The sequence below is a fragment of the Anabrus simplex genome, chromosome 1 (genome assembly GCF_040414725.1).
Source record: "Anabrus simplex isolate iqAnaSimp1 chromosome 1, ASM4041472v1, whole genome shotgun sequence".
Lineage (NCBI taxonomy): Eukaryota > Metazoa > Arthropoda > Insecta > Orthoptera > Tettigoniidae > Anabrus > Anabrus simplex.
Window position 1 is genome coordinate 462,310,483 of NC_090265.1, and position 25,605 is coordinate 462,336,087.

The following is a 25,605-nucleotide window of genomic DNA, read 5'->3' on the forward strand; positions in this document are numbered from 1 at the left end:
GTGACAACGTCGTTAAGATGTCAGCAGTGAGGTTAGGGTCTGATAGTGTAGTGAAGGGCAGCTAGCCTTAATCTTCTGAGATTAGGCCCCCTGGCTATGTTCTGTCGAGGTAATAGCAGTAAGGTTAGGATCGTTCCCTTTTTCAAAACATTCCGCGTCTGCATGTGGGTATGTCCCAGTCATGATAATACCAGTGAGGTTATGGCGATCGATCACTTTTAAAAATTCCGCTGCAAAACAAGTGCACGTGTTAGGACCTGTAACAGCTGTCAAAATCATGTGGATTTTATTTTTCCGCAGCCTACATGGTTAAGATGATAGCAGTGAGGTTAGGATCTGTTAAGTTGGCAGCAGTCAGGTTAGCTGCGTTCACTTGTTCATCAAGTGTAGGTGGTTACGATTTGTTATCTTGACAGCTGTCGAAGCACGTGGATTTTAAATTCCGCGCCCTCCACGTAGTTAAGTTGACAGCAATAAGGTTTTCTGCCTTTGCTGGCAGGACCTAGTGTTTACAGTGCACTATGTCTTCTGGTATGGTCTAGAGCAATTTTGTTACTTTCATTGATCTGTCTCAGCTTTATCCTTGGCTTGGACAAAATGAAAGTGACTGAGGTATGAGTGATGCTAGTAATGCCATTCCTTTTGCAGCCAGTCCCTGCTATGAATGGTGTAAAATATTGGTCATAGGGTCAGTTAGTGCATGCATTTCAGTGGGCTTGGCAGGCTGATATGTAGTAGCAACTTCTGGCTCGGCGAGGAAAGCAACGGGAAACTACCTCACTCCTCATTTCCCTAGTACGCCTCTTCAGTGATGCCTATGCCATCTATGACAGCTGATGGCGGAACTGTTGAGGATCCAACCAGCCTTCGGGCTGAGGACTAAACATACAACAATAAGGTTTTGCCCTGTCTATATGCCAGCAGTGAGGTTAACTACGTTCACCTGTTCAAATTCCGCGCCCACGTGCTTGACAGCTGTCAAGAAGCACGTAGATTTTAAATTCCGCGCCCCACGTGCTTAAGGTGGCAGCAGTGAGGTGATGCGCTGTCAAGATGGCAGCAGTGGGGTTAGCGACGTTCACTTGTTTACAAAAAGTAAGGCTAGGACCTGTCAAGGTGGCAGCAGTTAGGTTAGCAGCGCACACGTGCTTAAAAAGTGAGGTTAGGATCGTCAACAGCTGTCAAAAAGCACGTGGCGTGGCTTTCTTTACAAACAATAGCACGTGGTCATAACGTCACGGGGTCAGTGACCTTGGCCGGGGTTAATGACCTCGGATGCTGACTCAGCAGGAAAATGCTGACGCCATGGTCCAGAACTCGCCTTGCTCTCCTACTGGAGTGAATGATAAGTGGCTTTGGGATATCTACCTCAATTTAAAGCTTGAAACAATGGCGGGAGAATGAAGAGATAACTGCTAAGATAAGACTAATTATATTATAATAATAAATCATGTCAACCATATACTCCTAGGCTCAATTTTTAATGGTTTAAAGGGAAGTAGCAAAGAAAATTAAACAAATTGAAGATTATACAGGTTCTTTGTTCATTCTCAGAGGTTGCAGACTCAGTGTTGTAAGGCATACCAGCCTTTAATGTAAATGTATACTGCATATGTATTATTATATAGAACATACCGTAGGTCTTGTGATTTTCTTTTGATTTAAAAAAAATGCACTGTGCCTTTCCATCCTAGCAGGTTTTCTGCCTCATTTTATACCTGCATTAGAGGCAAAATTGCCTTGTATTTTGAAATTTGTCCCTTTTCTGGCTGCATTTTTTGTTTTGTTTTGAAATTTAGTGGTGTTTTGATTGGTTACTGAGAACCTTATCATCTTCCGTCACTCTTGTATGTTCTTTTTCTTGAGATTGGTATTGATTATTACCTATTTACTTGCTTAATTTATTAGGAAAACTAGCTGATGTACCCGTGCTTCGCTACGGAATTCTACATTCCATGTAGGTGGTAGTGTACACGTTGTGAGATTGTATCACATTGCATAACTATTAACTTTACCATAGAAACGCGACGGGGAAGTTACCAAACGTCCTTTCTTATGTGAAGACTGGGTTAGAGAATTTTCATTGTAATGGACGGCCCTCTTGCCTACCATCAGTCACAATAAAGTTGGGGAGTTTTCATTATAGGCCTAATGGCAGACACTCACTCTCCACCTGCCTGTTTACATCCTCAAGAAGACTGTCTTAGTGGCTTTCCCAACTGAAATCAACACAGGTCATTACAATGACGCCAGTAGATATGTCGCGATTAAAAGCAGTGCTGTCATATGAAATACTCGATCAAATGAAAAATCACACATTTTTAAACTTTAACAAACAGTGCTACGTTGCCGATCCAACAGTCCAAAGTTCCAGAGCTGGAATGACCAGGCCGCAGACAGGCGCGAACCATGGACTCTCTTTAATTTCCAGGGGGGTGGGGGGAGTGGGGTGGCGAGTAGTGTAGAGTCCCAGGGCAGAAACTATATGCTTTTACTCATCTATTCAATAGGAGTAGCCGATGAATCGGAAAATCTCAATTCATTACACTGGCGGGGGAAAACACTATCGGACTTGGAGGCAAATATTTCCTCCAAGCCAGAGGAGAAACTTCCCTCTTCACTGGTAATTTGGAATAAAATGAATTTAGAATGTAATAAAAGTGAAGAGGAAGAAGCTTTGCTTAAGAAACGGCTCTTTTCAGGGTTGAATTTTGAGTTGCTATGTGAATTGTGGTGCTATAATTTGGAATAGGCCGAAATTGTAATTCTAGACCAGGTCATAAGTGAGCCTCTGCTATTATTCCGTTATGTATGCACACTGCTCATTCCTGTCAGCGCGTCGGAGTAGGGATGGAATGGCTGGAATACTATGATGAACCAGTGTGTTACGTACCAGCAGTATCAGAAATTGAATGAACCAGAGGAATGGCATGCTAAAGAATAAAGTAATCTAACGCCCTAACTATTTCCCGCCAATATTCAGGCAGGCTGTTATACTCGGTACACAACAGTAATTCCATCTATCGGAGATGAGTGGCAGCAAAAGAGACAAAGAATATCACAACTAACAATGGTCAATGTAATGTAATTATTGATCAATTTTATGAGCTTTCGATATTGTAGGCCTTCACATTTGGTTTTCTTCAGACTCTGAAATACCACTCTTACCATAGTCGGTACGGTAAAACTGAGTAAAACACAAATGATTGGAAATTGTATTCTCTATATTTTTTGTTACGTAGTACTTTTTGATAGGACCAATAACATAGGTACCAGTATTTAAAAATTAAATTTTAGGTGCCTTCCCCTAAACTACCATTTCACCCAGAACAAATAAAATTGTTTATGGCTTAGACTGCAGTTTCTTACTCCTGACTCTATATACCGGTACCGATTTTCATTAAATTCTCTTTACCCATATTCTCGTGGCTCGGCATTGATAAGGATGTAGCAAAGAAATACAAATAGGCCTACATGAATATCTCTGTTATCATAGCTGGTACGGTAAAAATGTATAAGACATAAATTATCAGAAATTTAATTCTATATAACTTATGTAGTATTTATTAATAGGACCTCTAATAACATAAATATTTGAGATTTAGGCCTTCCCCTAAACTACCATTTCAGTCAGCGTGAATAAAATTATTTATAGCCTAGATTGTAGTGGCTCATTCCCCGACTTTACATACCGATTTTCATTAAATTCTCTTCAGCCGCTTTCTCGCGATGTGTGTACATACATACATACAGACAGACAGACAGACAGACAGACAGACAGACAGACAGACAGACAGACAGACAGACAGACAGACAGACAGACAGAAATTACGGAAAAGTAAAAAGTGTATTCCCTTGGTACTGTGAATATGAGCGGTACAGTAATACCATTCTTTTTAAATTCTGAGCAATGTACAGACAAAACTCTTATATATACATTGTTGTATTAGATACCTTCTTTTCCTTGTACAGACAACATTTTTAACTTTGTCCATTGTGTTCATGATTTGTATCTTATCATAATAATTATGATAATGTGTGAATGACTATATTTCCTGTTGCAGTTAGTGTGGTTGGCTGAGTAACACTAGTGGCAGCTTCTTGCCCATGGCTGTGAAGAAGAGTGAAATGTATGTTGAAGAAGAAGAGGAAATGAAGGAAGGAAACCACTAGGAAAAAGTTGTGTTTAGTACCATGGGGACTATAACAAGTGAGGAAGTGGGTGTTTGAGTGACTGAATGTGTTTGAACATTGCTTCTGAAGATGGGGATGTGCTGCAGTAAACCCAAGCCCAATGGTCATTTTGGTAGGTTTTGTGTAAATCATTGAAAGTTTTGTGTTATAATACATTATTAGGTAAAAGTGAAGCATTATCTAACTTGGCATGTACTTGCATAATTAGCACTGATCTTTACTCACAATGTTAGTCTCATGGTGTAGGAGTAGCATGCCTGCCTCGTACCCAGAAGTCCTGGGTTCAATTACCGACCAGTCCAGGGATTTTAATTCTGGACTGAAGGCTAAAACAGGGTGTTTTCAACCTTGTGAGACCATCAGGGGAGCTATCTGATGTGAGAGGCAGCGGACCCACTTAAGAAAGCCGAGCATTATGATTCAGGTCATCACACCTACCACTTGGCACTGAAGTTTCTCCAGGGTCCAGGCCATATGGAAGGGCAGCAGTCTGTTGTACCATGGTTAGGTTTTTGTGTTTACTCACAATGTGGTATGTTGATGGCTGACATTATTTGTGTGTTTCCATCCTTAACAGCCCATTCACTTGCATGCTTTTTGCTCTACATAAAAGAGTTGGATTTTAAATTATGTATTGGGGCCATAGTTTTTGTTCAGAGTTTCTAAACACTCTGAGTTATATTTAAAGACCTACCACATTTGCATTTATGATGGTAGTATTGTTCATTGTTTTAAGATTGAATAACTACAAGATTATCAGCTCCAATGGTAATTTACTGATTGGAATAATATGGGCTGGTATTGTTTACATCGGCCTTTCACTGCTATGTCATTAGTTCAAATTTCACTGTTTCCTTGTGAAATATGTGCTGAACAGAATGGAGGAAATGCAATGGTGTTACTGTACTTGGGGTTTCATTACTTAACTTGGCATTGGCTGGAATTGTGTTATGTGGATTTAGATTATTTGCTTCATGATGACACGTTGAGAAGTTAGTGATGGTTATTAATGTACAATGAACAGTCTTTGGAGAAAACCCCCACACCTTTATTAAGATGAAATGCACATAAAGTAAATTTTTGTAGTATTTGTTAAATTCCTCTAAATCTTCTGTTGTAATTTCCCCTCCTTCTTTCAGATATTTTGTTTTGAATAACAGTGGCCAAGTTGTCTGTGTAACTCAACTTCTGATGTATTACCAACCATGTAGCCAGCTACAATTTCGTATGCTTCTGATTATTAATTATGAATTGACTTGATGAATTGAGTTTATACATTTGAGGCAGAACAGAAACACCTGGCTCCCAAGCCAGAGAAATTAAACATACAAGGTTAAAATCCTCAATCCGACCAGAAATCTAATCCGGGGCCCCCAAAATGAAGGGCAATACGCTGATGATCATTCGGCTGGGGAGTCGGGTTTAATAATTCTGAAACTACTAAACAACTAAATGTTTTGTTCTGTGGGAAAAAAGTAGGACGCAATCTTGACCCCAAGTTACGTTAGATTGTTCTCTGATACACAAAAAACCTAAAATACTGATTAATCAGAAATCTAAAAACATAGAACATCCAAAATATTACATCGATCCTGGCACTACATGAAGTCCAAGTCAGCACTCTGCAGCTACAGCTTTGGTCTTTTCAACAGCAGAATGTTACCGAAGTACAAGTTTCAAGATTAAACTGAACTGTAAGCAGTGAAGAAAAAATTACATAGTAAAAGTAATTGGGCTAATTACAGTTACCTGAGAAATATTTTACTCAATTACTAATTACCTACTTTTTTAACAAGTAGTCAGTCAAATTACAATTGTGATTACTTCACAGAATATGTGTCTTAAGAAAATCAGTGACATTTCTTTTTACATGGGGCTGGAACGATACTAAAGTTTTTAAGAAGAAAGATACATTACTGCATTTTGTGTTCTTTAGAATAGAGACATTTAGTTGCTATCATCACTGAAAGAGACTAAACATACTTTCAAAATGATCGCTCCGGAGCAAAGTTTGTATGTCACATTCGTGTTTTCATTATTTTCAGGGCTGACTATTTCAGATTATTTGTTCAAATAGGCAAATGGTAATTTCTTAACCCCTTCATCGTCACTTATATTCCAGTTCTGTTCTCGACCACGTGATACACAATAATTGTCTAAATCTCAACCGATAATCAGTACAAGCTCTGAGTAAATGAACGATTGTGCGTCATATCCTTGGCCTTATGGCCTCGGCGTCATGCCCATGTGAGTGCTGGGGCTCCAAAAATGCTGAACACTCGATGCAATGTATATAGATTACTAGAATGTAACATTTAGAGTTTCATTTCAAGAAGTAAGTTACAAGTAAAAAATTACATTTTGTGAAAAGTAACAATTACAAGTAAAAATTACTGTAACTCAATTACTTTTAGTCAATTATTTCAAACTAAGAAGTATCCCAACACCATGGTTACATGTGCCAAGGAATGTTGCCCTACCTGAATCATGGCTATAAAGGGCAGTGGTAAAAGAATGAGAGAAGATCCGTAACCTCTGTCACCCACAAGTGCTCCATATTCATCACTAAGGAATCTCAAGGTTAAAATTGTGAAAAAAATCTGGGAGAATGCAGGTATTTAGAAACGATTTATCTTAAATGGAGCATGGAGAAGGAAATGAAGATAACTACTAATCATCCTGATATTATTAACCCCTTGCAAGGACTACTAGGAGAAGCCCTTTCTCAGAGGGCATGAACTGGTCTCAACCAAATAAGAGTGGTTGATGCCCAGTGTAAGTTGACATACAAATGGCCGATTTTACCGTCTGCACTATTTGGTTGCAGCGAGAACTATCAAGGTTGTACCATATTGTGCGCAAGTGACCAGTACCACATTTCCAGGGATCTATGAAGAATGTTACGAAGGCCACATCCTCTGTCATCAGTTGGATAATATTTTGATTAGCTCTGTCTGTGGATCAGTGGTAGAATGTCATCTTCTGGATCCCAAAATCATGGGTTCAAACCTGGCAAAGGTGGCCAGATTTTAAAAATTCATTCGACACTCCATGTTGTACGATGCCAAAATATAACTATAAAAGATCTCTGGCAACACATGTGGTGTTCAGTCAACAAAATTATTTCAAAACTCAGCCGTAGGTCACCCAACAGAGATCTGCCATCTGGTAGAGTAAAACAGAATATCAGACAAGACGAGCAGGCAGCTTAGATGGTATCAAATTGCCTGCGCATGGTAGCCGAGACCATAAGATTCTTATTGTTAGCTATTAAGATTTATAATTAATTCTGTTCTTTTTACCGTAAAATTTATTTGTCTTGAAAACATTTAAATTAATTGCCATACTGAGTGGCTTAGGTAAAATAGAAGCTTAAGCCTTCCGAGCTGAAGTTAGCGGATTTTATCCTGGCTCGGTCAGTGGTATTTGAAGGTACTGAAATATGCCAGCCTTGTGCTGCTAGATTTATGGGCATGTAAAAGAATGCCTGTGAGACAAATTCTCACCATCTCCAAAAAGCCATAGAAAGGTAGTCACTACAATGTAAAACTAGTAACAAAACTAGTATTCAGCAGCCCCTTCCAATATTGTTCGCTGCAGCCCAAATAACATGCACATGGTTATAGGGGTGCTATTCCCCTGCAGGCTTACTGTATGGTACTAATGTTCATTGAGCAAATTTTTCACACAATTCTGAACCCTAACAAAATACCTAATCATCCGTTCACAAAACATGATGCCTTGAAATCATGTAGCAACGTCCTTTTACCATGTAACTATGTGTCGTGCCTCGTAACCGGGTGTAACGAAGAGGGGAATCAATGCATAAAACAAGGTAACAGTACGGTAATTAATGTCTTAAACATTGAACCGGATGGCGTATGTACTCTGCTCTCATCGTACTACCAGCATGCTTCCAGCAGTGTAGCGTAGCGGATGTGGTTAGGCGTTCGCTTAGCAATCGACAGAATGTGCCGGCGGCTGTTCAAATCCTGCATCGTTCAAATATTTTTTCATTGGTATGTTTGAATACGTAAATGCAGGCCCACGTTTGCCACATTCAAACACTAGAATGACGCAGTTATTCATCTTGTGCCCTGCGCATACTGGTTAGGGTCTGAATGTACTGTAATATCTCTGCTGTCATTTGTCATGTTTTCCACAGAGGAATACATTCACTTGCTCCTCATTTATGGGGAAGCAAGACAAAACACGGGTGAGGTACTACGTCTGTACCAGGAACAGTATCCCGACAGGCGATACCAGGCTGCTACAACATTCCGCTATGTTGAAAGACGCCTAAGGACAACAGGCGTGATTTTCAACCAGCCACCAGTCCGTGATAGGCCCGTTACATCGGGTGAAACAGAAGAGGCCCTTCTGGAGGTAGCTTGTAATAATCCACACATCAGTACAGGAGCGATTGCACGACAGGTGAACATCAGCTAGCCGTCCGTCTGACGAATACTGCATGAACATATTTCACCCATACCATCTCGAGCTACAGCAAGAGCTCCAGGGGCGGGATATTGAAGCTCAAATGGAGTTCTGTCGGTGGCTATTAGGCAGGCTGGACAACGATGCAGCATTTGTATTGCATATCTTGTTCTCGGACGAACATCAATTGCCACAACATTCACTATTGAAATCTGGACAATCCTCACTGGGTGCAGCATCAAGTATGATGGGGAGTGAATGTTTGGTGTGGAAACTTGGGGGATCGCCTGATTGGACCTTATTTCTTTGAGGGCTATTGGACGGGCCCATGCTACCTGCACTTTCTGCGTCAGGAACTCCCACCGCTGCTGGGGGATGCGCCCGTGCACAACCGTTTGACGATGTGGTTGCAACAGGATGGAGCTCTGTCACAATCAACTTTGCCCGTTCATAACTATCTGAACGAGGAACTGCCAGGGAAATGGATAGGACGAGGAGGCCTTGATTCTTGGCCCACCAGATCACCAGATTTAACGCCATTGACTTCTTCTTTTGGGGACATTTGAAGAACGTCATTTACACTCAAGCGTTGTAAAACTCCGACCACCTCCAGCAACCCATCACGGACGCCTGCCGAGCAATTACACTTGGTGGGTGTGCTATGTACCAACTGATGAGCCCAGCTTAGCACACGGGGGCGAAACGCTGGCAACCAGGAATGAGTTAGGTGGAAAATTTATAATGTCCAATAACGAACCATTTATATTGGAATATAAATTTACTCATTTGGGACAATTATTTCAGGTTCCCTTTGAGAATCAACATCTACAGTATATCACTTGGAATACTTCAGCTCGCAAGACTATCTATTGGACACCGAGCCCAAATGTGCATAAACTAAAACAGTCATCACATCGAGCATTTGCTGCGATAAAACATTGTCAGGGCACTTGTGTTCCTATTATTTCCTATCTGTATGTGTCCGGCCTGCTAAGTAGTGCCCTTCTTAGGGCCACAAACACATTCATTCACACACAATTTGCATGGAAGCGGGTATTGAACTTACATTGTGCGCTGCATGTATTAAACAAATATTTTATAATTTGTAATCTTCGCCCCGGACTTGAACCTCCCACCTGACATGCAAGCCCGTTCCGCCACGCCTTTACCAACCACACTATGTTTCCCTACGGCGCACTGGGCAGCTTATAGCAAGTATTACGTTTACTGCTGTCACAGTATCAATTTAGTGTTTCCCCGGCGTGTCAGGTTCGTATGATTTAGAAGGCACACGCATGTCTTCCAGTGTTTAATACGAGTATAACATTATGTCATCTTATCATGGTGAGACGGTAAATACCAAGATATCTGGTTGTGTTGTCTGAGTATACCAGAAGGGCAGATGTTTTCAGGATGGAATGAATATTGTGGGTTGCATAAAACTACATTGGAAGAGGTGGCCGAATCACGCTGTATAATTGAGGCGATATGTCGAAGAAAACTTGTTGGTTGAAGTCTTTAAAATGTAAAGTATGAAATTTTGAAAGTGGTAGGTTTTCTTTTGCTCTGTGGTAGCTCTTTAAACACTTCAAACTATTTGTTTTCAAGCATTTTAACAACCTTTATTGGGTTGTTTGCCTGTAATTTGTACATAATCTTTTGATTATTTTAAAACATTGTTAATTTGTATGACACAACCTGTATACAAAGGGAACATTCCTATCAAGTTTTTAAATTAGTCTATTTTCGTTATTTCAGAAGACTAGTGTCAAATGAAAATTCAAGAATTTTAATGTGGACTAAAGTGTTTCACAATGTATTTATGCTTTTAGCTCAGGGTTTACAAACCCCATTTTATTTAATGATTGTGTCCTTATGTTAGTTTAACTTGTGTAAATGAATAGCTGAAGATGACCGGTCATACGGTCGAAACTAGTCCTATTCGTAAAAAGTATATGTATTGATTAGGTGGAATAAAATATCAAACAACATCATAAAACTTTTTTTTAAATTGTGGTACCAGAAAATATAGCAGTGCAGGATACTCTGTTGACTTATTGTATACGGGAATCAAATATATGAATAATGAATAAACAACAGAAAACTAAAAAATACAAGGTTCTGAAAAATCATGAGAGCATATGTGGTGACCAAAATGTGCAAGTATGCTGTATTGTGGTTCTAATGCTTTTGGATGTACCTGGGAATAGACTGGGAGTTGTTCATCATACATTGTTTAGTAAATGTGGAGTGTTCTGTTGGAAGAAGAACTTATCAGACAAGACCTCATAAACTAGGTTAAAATGATTGGGAAGTTATTGTTGAACATCATTTGGCTGCTATTCCTCACTAAAGAATAATTTACTGTCCATGCAAAACTACCTTAAAATATTTTGACAATCCTGAACACAACAAACAACTTTTGCACTAATTGTTTTCCGAATAATACTTCATAAATACAGTAAAGCAGCTTACAATGAAATAATTATAAAACCTTCTCCAAATATTTGATCCATACACAAAAAATGGAGTGTATGGTATGATTTTTGCACTAAAACTGAGAAAATGAAATACTAAACCTAGCAGACCCGGTCAAGTTATCCCTTCCAGGGCCACCCAAACTTTCAATTTGGTGTTGGGACTTGAGTGCTTGTTGATCCCGAGGACTGTGCCAGCTTAGAGCCACCCATGCTGGATTGGCTTTGGAGTAGAGCCACACTTAACAAAGTGTTCATGTGAGCTGCCTGAGAGACTTACATGTTCTTTTTCTTCATTTCTATATCTTCCTCTTCTATCCTGACCCCTTGAAATTTCATTTCTCTTGCTGTCTAGCCAGCCTCTCTGCCTTGCATTGTGTGTGTATTTTCTGAGCATGAACACATGTGGAGGTTTCATCCTCCCAAAGTCGTAAGCTTCAGGTAGCAGGGAAATGATGCTTCAGATACTGGGCACTCTTTGGAGTATCCAGCCTTACTTTGGTATGTGGGACTCTGTCAAAGATCAACTGTTTTCCTAGCCACTCGTGGGACCAAAAGCGGAACCTTCTCTCTCATTTTCTTCTCAGGGTGGCACCCTAAAGTAGCATCTTCTGAAGGTCTTTCTGAGAAGCATAAATGTTTCAACTGTGTTGAGCTGCCTAATCAGTGTATAGAGATAGTCTGCCTCTATAAATGGTTACTTCCATGGTTAATGGATTGATTTCTTTCTTGATTAATTAAGGCTGTGAAAATATTGTTGGCAGCAAAGTGGATGAGATGCTGAAGCTACATGATGGTTCCAATGTCATCAAAACAAGTAGAGTTGGACCGAGCAGGAAGCTACTGAAAACTATGATGTTCAGACCCGTTGTTGTGAAGGTCGAAAAGTACGAGTCCTCAAACTCCTGTAAAGTAGTCCTCAGGCACTTAACCAAAGCTTTTGATGAAGACTTCGCCCAGAGCCTTAGGTTTCTGATGTCAAGCAGCTGAAGAGGTGTGTCACTGCCAGCATTCATGACACTGGCGTTTGAGGCACAATCACTACCCGAACGAGCCAAGCTATCAATGTATCGCCTGACTGTAAGATCATACACGGAATACCAGCTCCTATGAGGTTTTATTGTTGTCAGAGATTTGGTCACACCTCCTTTGCATTGCCAGGGCTCAGCAACATGTGGGACATGTGATAAAGGAGAGCATGCCAGTATGGGTGCCCACAGGATCTTTTCCAGGGGGTGGGACACATTAAAAATTTTCTTGAATATAAATACCAATATAACGTCAGCAACATGAAATTGTTTACAGACATTTCTGGTTATAACAGATGCTAGATGACTGTCAGTAAGTTCAGTTTATGAAATAATCTGGTATGATATTAAACAGTTGAACAACTTTTTTAGAATTCTATGGGGGGTGGGAGGAAAGCGCAACCCCCCCACCCTCTTGCGGGCGCCCATGCATGCCAGTGTAGGGATATGTGAGCATCTTTAAGATATCTTGTTAAGGTGATTAATTGATAATATTTATTGGACCAAGGAAGAGATAATAGCAGCATAGTGTTTCTTTCTTAGATGACTGTATTTATGAATATCTTCAATTTTATGTGCATGGCTATTTTTATACTATAGTGTTAATAGTGTTGATTCACCTTATTAATTGTTCATCAAGACTACACATAGTACTGTATGATTACACTGTATATGCGTTCCTTTTGACTAAGTATGTGTACAGCTTTTGAAGATTCATGGTCCTAGTTGACCTTTTAATAAGACATTTTATTTTTGAGATGGCTATGTCCTTCATGGATTTTATCTTGTTGAAAAGTAGCTGAAGATAACGGTTTCAGTGGTCGCAATTAGTCCTAACTAATTGAATTAATGTATTGAATAGGTGCATAATAAATGTTTTCAAGTAAGAAATAAAACTTGATTGCTTTGTTCTTCAACCTCAAAAAGGCTTATGATACTACTTCTCGGTGTTGGATTGTCTCCATCTTTCACCGGTTGAGAAAAATTTGTCGGCATATATTGAGAACTTCACGTCCCTCTGACTATTTCGAGTCTGGGTAGCATTCACAGCATTACGTTCAAAATAATGGAGTGCCTCAGAGTTGAATGTCACACTATTTGCCGTCATTATCAATGGCATAGTTGCTGCTGCTGGGCCCGAACTTGTTCCATTGCTGTATGTAGATAATTTAGCTGTACGTGTCAGCTCAGGTAGCATGGCAGTTGCTAAGAGACAGCTGCAGCAAGCTATCAACTGAGTTGACGGATGGGCCCTGCAACACTGTTTTTGATTCTCAGCGGTGAAAACCTCAGTTGTACGCTTCTGTCAATGTTTATCCATGCATTCTGACCTCATAGCTCTGCCTTTGAGACAGTCCTACCAGTGGTAGACACCCCTGCAGGCTTCTGAGACTCCATTTTGATTAGAGACTGACATTGCAGACCCACATTTGTCAAGTGAAGGTTGCCTGCATGAAGAGACTTAATCTAATACCACCAATGGTATGAAAATCAGCCGAGAGCCACACAACCGGTTGTAATTCGCATTGATAGCTTGTGTCATGAGTTGGATGTGGCTATAAGCAGTTATATTTTGCAGACTCCGAGCAAGGTACCTCCGTGACTGGTTCTATGACTGGATATGGATATCCAATCTGTGGACTTACAGTAAATGTGGTCACCTCTATACATCAGAGGTACTTCCACGACTACATTCACCAGTATCTGGGTGTGTGACATATTTTGACGGACAGTTCTAAGATAGGAGAGAATCCTGGATGCTTGTTCATTTCTGATGATGTCAGCACCAAGATCTTGCTATCTAGTGTCTGTAGTATAATGTGACCTTACACGGATGGGTTCAAGTTAGCATACTATGCTGTGGCTGGTGTCATGCAGAGATGCAAAAAAAACTCCACTCAAGGGACGTACAAGTTCGACGAGTCGGGTCACATTTTCACACCATTAAACTTTGAGATGTTATTGACGTATGAGACTGCATATCCTACAATTACTTAAGTCTATACCATACTATTATACTAAACTTAGCCTATAAATAAGAATTCCGAGAATCATTTTTAATCTGGAAGGATATTCTGTTTTAATGAATATCATTGTTAACAACATTTAATTACAAATAATTGAAAATTGGACAGCTAGTTAAAATTGAACATGATCATTGACTGTAAATAGCCAAAATTCCTAACTTTTGTTGGTTATGATGAATCATAATAACAAGCTTTCATAATACAATTAAAATATGTTGGCAGTATTATTAATATTAAATTCAAAGATCCAACAATTTCATCAAAAGGAAAGAAAACTGACATAAAAGTTGCTGAAGGCTTAACTTTAATCTTACAGATTCCATTATTTACATAATTTAGTTCTTGGTTAATAAATAGAATTTGAAATATTTATTCTTTGGCACTTGTATTCGTTGACCCCAAAAATTCATGTCTTTCAATATTCTATCATTTCTTTTAATCATCACATGATTCAGTAAAATCTAATAAAACTACTTGGGTGCACCCCCAAAAAGATGTACATGGGGAAGGAGTACACTGTCACAATAACGTTGACCGGCTGGTGTACCACATTCAAATATTTAGAGATTAGTACGCCAGTGCAACATAACAATAACACCATAACAATTGGACTACCAAAATGATCATATTCAACAATGTTCCTGTTCCCACCTCTCGCCAGATGAGGGTATGTCTGGAATCACTACTCAGACTGCCCTGGTTGACTATCTTCTCTCCTTCAGGCAGTAGTGTCTGTGGTTTGGAACGCTCTCACTGAAGGGCCATGGTCTACCAAACGACCACTGCTCAGCCCGAAGGCCTGCTGATTACGATGTGTCATGTGGTCAGCCCAACAAATTCTCTTTACTTTTCTTTATTCTTTATTCTTTCTCCAGATCTACATAATATGTATATGATCCATTTATGTGGAGAAAAAATAACAAATCTTACCTAAACAAATTCTCTTGGCCATTATTCTTGGTTCTCCCAGACTGGGGCTGCTATCTCATCGTCAGATAGCTCCTCAGTTATAATCACATAGACTGAGTGGACCTCAAACAAGCCCTCAGATCTAGGTAAAATTCCCCGGTCTGACTGGGAATTGAACCCAGAGCCTTCGGGTTATAGGCAGGCATGCTACTCGTACCCCTTTATCTTTATATGCTAAACAAAATTTACAATAACTCAAAATGATACCAGCATTCCTATCATGAAACTTAGACAAGGAAAAACTTCGCAGTAATAATACATTGGCATGTGGCTTCCAAAGATGCCTGGTGGAGGTCTTTCACGTAGGTACTGTATAGGCAAGCTGCTTGTCTAGGAAGATGGAGCGCTACCTATGATGAATTTTAGACAGCACACACACCCAGATCCCGAGCCATTGGAAGGAATGAAGGAATGAGCGCTTGGTTTTCTATGTTTCTTGCATTTAATATTTTATTAGACTTAATTATTATAATTCACCTCCTATGTAGATATAAACACTGCGGATACCCATAACAAACATTATAGGTTCACTTGTTTCTGAGAAAAGTATATCTGCAAAAATCTTAAATACAGTACCATGCACTCCTTTTTTCTTTTTTTCTAATAGTTAATTCTAATTCCATTTAATATAAACCTTAAAAAAAAAAATACTAGTCTTATCTGCATAATACGAGCTGAAGCTGTTCAGTTTGCAGTTGACATGAACCTATGGAATAAGTAGAAATTTGTCTGGTGCAAATTAAGTGAACTACATTATATTTGCAATTGATACATAGGATATGCTTTTTCATTAGAAAGCATACATTTCCTGTAATCAGAAGAGTTGGTTTTTCAAGTTAATGATGTGTTGGTGATCTGTAAGTTCCAGATATGGTCTCTTCTTTAAGTGTGATTGTAATCATATGAAACAATTAGTAATGAAATGCATTTTAATATTTCCACTTTCAGCCTACCTTCCTGATAAACTTCATGAAGGTTCTGACACTGGGAATAATGGAAGCAATGGAGGAGATCCTCGTTACATCCATGACTCAAACCGCCCACCTGCAATACATGGCGCTAGGGGAGTGGATATTATCCGAACTCCCACTACACCATATCATCCTAGTCCTTCAAGACGCATTGTGGTCGCTGTCTACAATTACCAGGCTCGAGAGGCAGCAGATGTGTCTTTTGTTAAAGGAGATCACATGGAAATTCTTGATGATACGTGAGTTATCTTATTCTCCATAACCATTATTCTTGTGTCAATTTATCCTCCTACAACTTGTGAACCCATTTATGAAAATGATGAAGAGCAAGCATGACTAGAATTATTCTGCAGTATTTCTTTGTCTGTACAAGTTGTTTTACAGTCTCTCTTAAGAGTACCACAGGCTGAATTATGACTTAATATCCTCACATCATTTAAGATCCCAGTGGTTGAGAATGTATATAATAAACAAAATATAAGTATGATTTCAGACATTTACGTAGCAGTGTATGTTTAATAACCAGGATTTGTTCTACATGCTTCAAGGAATATAATGCAAAATGAAGAACAGATGGTACCTAAGAAAGTGGAGATAGTTCTGTTGGTCCAGTGTTAGGTAGCTATATTAGGTGATTCAGCTGCCCCTATTTCTTTGGATTTATGGAACCTACATTTTAAAACCGAACATGCAAATATCTCCCTTGTCAACTCATTATAAATTCTTGAGTAGGTACAAGGCTTGAGATATATGTATTCATTGCTGATAAACCAGCAATAAGTAGATATTAATGAATGATCACATAGAACCATGCTGTGCATATAAAAGAAACACTCTGTCTTGATCAGAAACTAGGTTGACACTGAAATGTTACAGTATTGGGACAACTGCAACAAACTTGTCCATAGCTGCAGTGATTAATGGCCAAAGCTGTGTTTTGAGTTCAGAGGTTTAAATCCAGGACTTGGCAGAATATTTTTATGCATTTATTTCAGTCTCATGCAAGCCACAATAATGAAGATGAATAATAACCATTATCACTAGGGTTCGGATTTCTACGACTTAAAAAATCTTGAAATATGTATGAATATATGCCCTAAAAATTACCAAAATATGACCAAAAAAACTCAGAAAATAGGATGTAAAAGTTAAACCAATGAACAATGGAAATGCAGTTACTTTAAGAAAGTTACAGTTCAAATAATTCATTCCTTTTTTAGCCTTCATTTTCACTATATTATATGGGACGATGACATGCAAATTCAGATGGTCAAATTTGAAGGGTCTTTAGTTGTCAGCAAGCTTGTACTTAGAGAAACTTTTTTCTACATTACACAACATAACAGGGAAATACTTGGAAAAAAGTCAAATCTTTAGTAGAAAGTTTCAGTTCATTTTCATCTAATTCTGTTTCTTCCATAAAGAATGCCAACAACTTTACACAATGTTGCGTACGTGGGATTTAATTCAAGCCCTTGTCATAATTTTTCCCACTGTGCCCTTTGCTCTTGATAACTTGCGTTCAGCGTTGCTTCACAATGCTTAATGTGTCATACTTTTTCATACCCACAGTTTCAAGACGTGATGGATTTTGAAATCGCAGAGAAATTTATTTTATGTAGACTTTCTTGACATGGTGGATGAAAACAATTTTTGTATAGTTTTGATTGAAGATGAATCATTTCTGTCAAAGTTATTGAAAAACTTTGCATTCTCACTGTAGCTTGTGTAATAATAGTTTGCAGCATCAAGCCAAGTTCTACCGAGCTTGATAGCTGCAGTCGCTCAAGTGCGGCCAGTATCCAGTATTCGGGAGATAGTAGGTTCGAACCCCACTGTCGGCAGCCCAGAAAATGTTTTTCCGTGGTTTCCCATTTTCACACCAGACAAATGCTGGGGCTGTACCTTAATTAAGGCCACGACCGCTTCCTTCCCACTCCTAGCCCTTTCCTGTCCCATCGTCGCCTTGAGACATATCTGTGTCGGTACGACGTAAAGCAACTAGCAAAAGCAAGCCAAGTCCCCCAATGTGTAGACCGGGCTGTGGGGAAAAGGGTAGTGATGGCACCTTTTAAACTTTTGCACTCTAAGTGAAGCCTTAACAAAAATCTTTTGCCGTTAGCAATGAATTTGTCCACCTCAGAGTATTACAACTTCTATTATAATTTGGATCCACCTTATTTAATACATAAAAACTGTTGTTTAGATGAATTTACAACATATTTCAATCAGAACTAGTTTCGACGCCTTTTTGCGTCATCATCAGCTGGTATAGGTTCCTGGAAAAACTGGCAATCACATAAGTTTATCTACATCAAATTGAACACAATTTAAAACCATATTAACAACCTAAAACTGTGTTACAATTATACTGTCTCAAAGTCCATATTTTCTACAAGTCTGAGACTTGCGAGTCTTAAAACTTAAATTGATGAAAACATATGTAAACCAGTTTGCTCACTAATAAAATAACGTGGATTTAAAATAACAACTTAAAAATAAAATAGTCTTGAAGAAACATTAGCTTAATTTAACACACTTCTTAAAACGTGACGTACAATCGTATTAAAATACTTCAATAAAATCTTCAGAGTCGCTTAATGGAGCAAACCTAGTGAGGTGGAAACGAGCAATCGGTCCTTTTAAGATGTTAACAAGTACAACGTTCCCAGTTCAATGCGGACCTAAAATAATAGGAATGAGATAAACTATGACTTAACTGAAGAGGCAAAATATAAAATTACGTCTTATAACGTAAACGTTTTTACGTGACTCACCTCAAAAGATCGCTATCCATGCAAAGCACAATGAAGCCTAGCGAGCAGTGTTGTGTTAGTAATCAAGTGTCCAAGGTTGGTCGGGACCGAAGGGGGGAAATAGGGCAAAGTGGGAGGAGCAACTGAGGAGCGACAACTTGTTGGAGCTCCAGAGGGCGTGGTCGTAAAAAGCAACTGGTAAAACTATTACGCATAATATGAAACACCGCCCTATTGACCGGGATATGTACATTTTTAAAAAACTCAATGAGGAAATCAAAAAGAATATTTGATTTTTCAGAAATTTCATTTAAATTAAGGTTTGGATTAAAATACTGATCCAGGTGTATATAGCAACCCTCCGTAACATCCAGCAAACTTCCTTTTCCTAAGTTCTCCAAGATCTCAATGTCCTGTTCTATAGATGTGAATTTATGCTTTAGATCATGTACATGCTGGCCTACCGTGGAAAATCTGTTATATTTTATGGCATTGGTATGTTCCGTGTATCTAATTTTAAAACTTCGTCCTGTTTGACCTAGATATGTGCACCCACAGTCGTTACATTTAAATCTATACACACCCGATTTGGTATATGGGTTCGATCTATTAACTGAGGCTGAATTGTGCAATACAAGTGTATTATTATTATCAGTACAAAACAAAACCTTGACATTATGTTTCTTGAAAATATTAGTAAACTTATATATATCCTTATTATAAGTAAATATTGCAAACGCCTTCTGATTAGGTTTGTCTTTGGGCAAAGTGGTTTGTAAACGGTACCTGAACTTGTTGATGATACGTTCAATAAAGCATTCACTAAAACCATTAACCTTAGCCATTGAACGGATTACATTGAGTTCTTTATTCAAATTAGCTTTTGTCATGGGGATCCTAAAAGCCTGTTCTACTAAACTATTGTATGTAGAGCTTTTTGACTCTGTGGGTGTTCTGAGTCTTGTCTAATAGTGACTGCCATTTGTGTAGGCTTTCTAAAAATACTATAAGCAAAAGATGAATCCGATCTGTTGATTTTTAAGTCAAGAAAATTAATTGGTTCATTACTTTCTGACTCCAAAGTAAATTTAATCTGTGGGTCTATGTTATTAAGTACATCCAGAGTAGCCGTTGCGTCCCTAACACGTTCATCTAAAATTACTAATGTATCGTCCACAAATCTAAACCAAAACAGAATGTTGTCAAATTCTCTGTCGTTCTTCATCATGTATGTTTCCACAGAATCCAGATAAATCTTTGCCAAGATTCCCGAGGCCGGAGATCCCATTGCCAACCCATCCTGTTTATAAATGACCTTGTCAAAGACGAAGTACTTATTATTTACAAGTAACTTAACCAATTTCATGAAATCTTGTATTTCAAGTTCACTTAGCTGACTGTAGGATCTTAGATTCTTAAAAACAATAGGAAGCAACATATTAGTTCTAATACTCGGAAACATGTTGACAATATCAAATGAATGTAAGGTTTGGTGAGCTTGTAATTTAAAATTGCTTAATTTATTAACCAGTTCTATGGAGCTCGTTATGAATTTGTTTGCCGTAAATCTATAGTGTTGTTTAAGGAATTTCTCATTGAACTTAGCTAATTTGTATAGAGTACTGAGTCTGTAATTTATTATGGGCTGAATGGGAACCCTGGCCTTGTGAATCTTAGAGAGTGCTCTCGCTGTTGGAAGGCCCGGGTTCATATTTACTATTTACTTCTTCTGTTCGGGAAAGAGGAAGGAAGTATTCTTTAATGTTTGTTTTAATTGGCGTTGTAGAGTTTGCTTTGGGTCTTTCTTGATCAATAATCAATTTCCAAAACCTCCAATTATAATAGGCATTACCATAAAGAAAATTATTACAAAAAGTTGTAATTATTGAAAAATTGTTTAGTCTTATGAATGTAATCATCATTAGGCATAATTATCATCACATTACCCTTATCTGCTTTCGTGATAATGAGCTCCTCATCTTTAACCTTCTTTTTAAGTTCTATAATACACTTTTTATCAATATTGATGTCCTTGGAACTGTAAACGGCATTATCTTTATTATTAGTAACTAAACTATTGCGCAACTTTCTTTTTAAATCTAATCTAACTTCCTCCTGCACCTCATGTGGTAATTTACCAATTGCAACCTCCGATTCCACCTCAAGTTTTGTGGTCTTTCTGGCCAGGTTGAAATTAGGCCAGTTATGTTTTGGTCCTTTAGAAGGAATTTGCATTTCTTTCTCATTCAAAACGGTCTTGGAAAGGTGGATTACTGGTGTAAGAAAACTCCTGATTAAATCTTTATTAGGAGAATGTTTAGCTCCTAAGACTGGTTTGCTTGAAAACGATTCTTTCTTTAGCATTTCTAGTTTTTTATCCAATACTTTCTGTTTAGCAGGAAGAAAGTTATGGTTCAGTACAGACAAACAATGAAATTTATTAATTTAACACCTCAGAGTAGTTCCTGCGAACCTCTTGAGCCACTTTATGTAGTGCATGTGCAAGACCATTTTGGGATACAGAACTTAAAATCTTTTTGCTGCTTTTACCATGTAAGGGGCAGCATCCATTATGAAGATGAGCATATTCTCCCATTCTGCTTTACCTGGCTGCAAAAAATTCATTGCAGTGTTGAAAACAACAATGATGCGGAAGTTGTTCATCCTGTCAAACATCTCACATGCCTACATTAATATTTTCCACATATCTACCGTCTGTGTTGGTGGTTTTGGCTATGGCTGCCGCACTTTCTTATTTTGTTCATTGTATTATTGTAACAGAAAGTCAGAGAGTTCTTTCTTAACATGGACTTGGAGGGAATGGGATAAGTCATGCACTTTTCTAAACACGTTTGGAAATTTGGTACCTCTGCAAAAGAAACCACCATTTCACAAAGGTTATAGAAAACTGAAGTACATTTCCCGAAGGAGATGAACTGCTGCTTGTTTTCTCAAACAGCGATCGTTGTCTGCTTTCTGTGGCTAATTCTCTTTTTGCACTGCTTTTGTGTTTAGCACTATTACATTGTTGCAAAAAATTTCTCAGCCATCATTCTTGCTTTGCATATTTTACAAAAGAAAATATATCAGTACTTAAATACTTTTCACCTAAATTTTTAACAAAATCTCACAACCTTGCACGTTACTTTAGGCATCTTCAAATCTACACTTAACTACTCAACAGCTGAGACAAATGGATACTGTTCAAGGGCATAGATACTGTGTGGTTCCTTTCCACCACTCTGCAGAACAAGGAAACTGAATGTTGGCTATCGGGAAGGAGGAAGTGAGGGAGAGAAAAGTAGCTATTTGTTTCTTCTTTGCACACAGTAAATCATACTTTTGGCATCTCAGATGGCTTTTGCAGGTGTATATATGAAACCTATCACCTGCAGGTTTTGACAGCACATTCCTGGTTAATCCTGTTACCACAAAGTGAAGGTTGATGAACAATTTTCCTTACAATCATCTGCACAAGCATTATGAAGCAATTATCAGAACTATATATGGTGCAGTACTCTATAGATATGACTAAAAGTATGCTCTTATTCAATGAATTGGCCAAATTATGACCCATCACTAAAATATGGACAAATATGCATTTATATGACCGATAAAAACTGCTTCATCATGTTCACAAATGTTAGAAATGTGCTTAAACTAACTTAAGCATGGGAAAACAATCCATGATTTAAATATGACATCATAAAAATCTGAGCCCTAATTATTACGACATAAAGCTGTTGGCTGGAACACGCTGGTTCCAAGTGGCTCAAGACTGAAGACGATGGAAGCATATGGAAGAGGCCTATATCTAGCAGTGGATTGAAATAGGCTCGAAAAGAAGAAAGGAGGAGGAGGTTCGCATGTTAGGTAGACATTAAGATGGCAGTTTATATTAGGAACAGTGGATCAGCATCCAATTCCTGCACCTACAATGAGCTGATTAATGAAACAAACTGCTTAGACAGGCTGGTTTGTGGGTTGTTCTCAATTGCATTATGGACAACTTCTTCGTTATCACCAGACATCACTGGAGCATCATGAACAGGTGGTTTCCTTCCAACAGACATCATTTCATGCAGGCATCTCGTTTCATGCAGGCATCATTCAACCCTTGGAAATATATCGGCAGCCGGTAGTCTTTATCCAGGAAATCATTCTTGTTATAAGCATTGTTTCCCATGCATTACATCTTATTTCTCTGTAAAGTAATGTCATATCGTCCCCACTCTGGCAAACTAGCGAAAGTGACAAACTAGGGAATCTGTACTTCTGAAGTTTTGGTGTAGATTTTATTGGTTAAATATTATCTACCCTCTGACAAAGTCCCACATCTGTAACTCGTTCCTTATGCCTAACACATGAAACCAATAATTAAATATAAAAATTGATTTGACATGAGTAATCACAACTTCTTTCAGCTCCTCTAACCTTTTGACAATTTGCAGATTTGCTGGTTTGCCAGAGTAGGGACGATATCTGTAAACTTATCACCTGAATACATGGAACAGTGTCTGGAATGGGTAGACAGGTTTACTGTGCTGCTAACACCACAGTGCTTTGAAGGATCATGCCTCTCTTAAAATCAGATAATGTTAACCATTTCCAATGACTGGATTATGTACCTAATTACTTTGTTAAATGGGTCCAACATAATGTTGACAATGGTAAACGCAATATATTTGTCTGTAGTTGATGTTCATGTGGCGATGTTTATTATATCTAATTACTTTATTTATAATACTCTGTAATAAGGATATCTGAGATTTAAATAAAGTTAAATTTTCATAAAGGATGTCTACCTAAATACAAACTGAGAATAAAAAAAAAAAAAAAAAAAAAGCCTGAGTGAAGGATGGTTTGAATTCTCACTGCTCTTAGAAGCTAGGTATGTACCCTCTACATAATTCCATGCAGCTACTTGAACCATGAACCATGCAGGTTTGCACCTTATAGCTCTTCATTGGAGACTGGGTAATTTACATGTCATATTTTATTTTTTACCATAATTTGAAATAACATGTTTATATCAATTTTGATGTAATAAGACTGTACAAAAATGGCAGTGTATAGACATGTCTGTTGGTTCAAACTTATCATATCTTCTGTAATACCACGTTTGCCCTTTTTGCCTCAAAAGAAAATTGCCTGTGGGACCAATCACATACACAATTCTCCTATGACAGCCATAGGTGTGGATGTAATTTTTACTGTACAGTAACATTTCATAAAAACGAACTGCACTGCACAAAAGAGTACAGTATTTTTAAGATTGGCCTCACTTCCTGCCTCTTGTACAGCTTTTGCATTGTATAGGGAAGTCTATATCAGGCTACATATAACCGTGGAGGTTCAATGTAGGAATGCAGGCTAAGCCAGGCTTACCCATTGGATTAGAGAAGAAACGTAAGCCCTAATGTCAATTTTAAAGAAATACAGTTGCTGCTGTATGGTTTTCTGCAGTAACCAGCAAGCAAATACTGCACTATGAATTTCTGCAGTAGTAAGGGTATGAAACACACTTAACGCTTGGCTTGCCACTGTTGAGATCAAGGTGATGCATGCACAGTATTCACACCAGTAATCAAGGTTGGTAAGCAGAGGACTCGTTGCTAACCTACAACAGTAGTGAAGCAGCTTTGTGCTGATTTATGATACTGTTCATGATTAACTGTGATTTGGTTTAATGCTGAAACAGATTGTGTGAGGTACTGCTGATAGCATTGAAGAACGTTTTTAAAGTAAGAGTATCTAGTTACAATTTACGTTTCACAAGGCAAAATTAGTTTCATTTTGGATGCTTCAATGTGAGAAAAACTTGCCTAGAATGTACCGGTGTTGTAGTGGACTACGTGCCATGTTTGTAGCAGTGTGCATTCTTATGATTTTGATAACTATAATAACACGCAGCGTGGACAATGTGTATAATTAGCCTGTGTTATGAGTGTGTTCTTGTGTTTTTATGTAGGGGTATTCAGTGAAGCAGAATAGCTTCTATGTCTCAACCATCATAATATTTGTGATGGCTGACTCAATTTGTATGATAGAACAACTCTTGGACAAACTGAGCTCGATAGCTGCAGTCGCTTAACTGCGGCCAGTATTCAGTATTTGGGAGATAGTGGGTTCGAACCTCAGTGTCGGTAGCCCTGAAGATGGTTTTCCGTGGTTTTCTATTTTCACACCAGAGAAATGCTGGAGATGTACTGTAATTAAGGCCACGGCTGCACTGTTTTCACAAATACCATTTTGAGAACATTGGCATTAAGTACACACCTAGAAATGTCAGCCATATTTTGCATAACTTCAGATATAATACAAAATGACTTGATGTACATTGACTTTTAGAAAAAATAGTCAAAAATAAAACACACTACATTTGTTGCCCTTCTTCTTTACAAACCTTCATACATTATAAATTTGTCTTAACTATCAACCACTCTGAGGTACGTTGATTTTGAAAGTGTAAGGTTCACAAAAGGTTCTTTCACTGATGTCAGTGCTGATCGAACAGCCAGTGTTTTGTTTGAACATGTGAAAAACATTGTTACTAAATTTAACTTAAACTACAGTCCGGCCCCGTGGTGTAGGGGGCAACGCGTCCGCCTGTCACCTGGCGGCCCCGGGTTCGATTCCCGGCTTGGTCAGGGGTTTTTAATTGTAAATGATTTATATCCTTGGCCTGGGGACTGGGTGTTTGTGTCGTCCTTAATGTTCCTTTCCTCACATTCAACACACTACAC

The 25,605-nt window shown here is 38.4% G+C and overlaps 1 protein-coding gene across 1 annotated transcript in view; it reads left to right on the top strand.

Moving 5' to 3' along the window:
• Src64B (Tyrosine-protein kinase Src64B) overlaps positions 1 to 25,605 on the top strand; it is a 367,972-nt gene that overhangs the window by 296,963 nt on the left and 45,404 nt on the right. Inside the window, exons 3-4 of the mRNA XM_068225019.1 lie at positions 4,065 to 4,306; positions 16,081 to 16,342. Coding sequence (XP_068081120.1) covers positions 4,264 to 4,306; positions 16,081 to 16,342 — 305 coding nt within the window. The 5' untranslated portion in view covers positions 4,065 to 4,263. The remainder of the gene's footprint in view (positions 1 to 4,064; positions 4,307 to 16,080; positions 16,343 to 25,605) is intronic.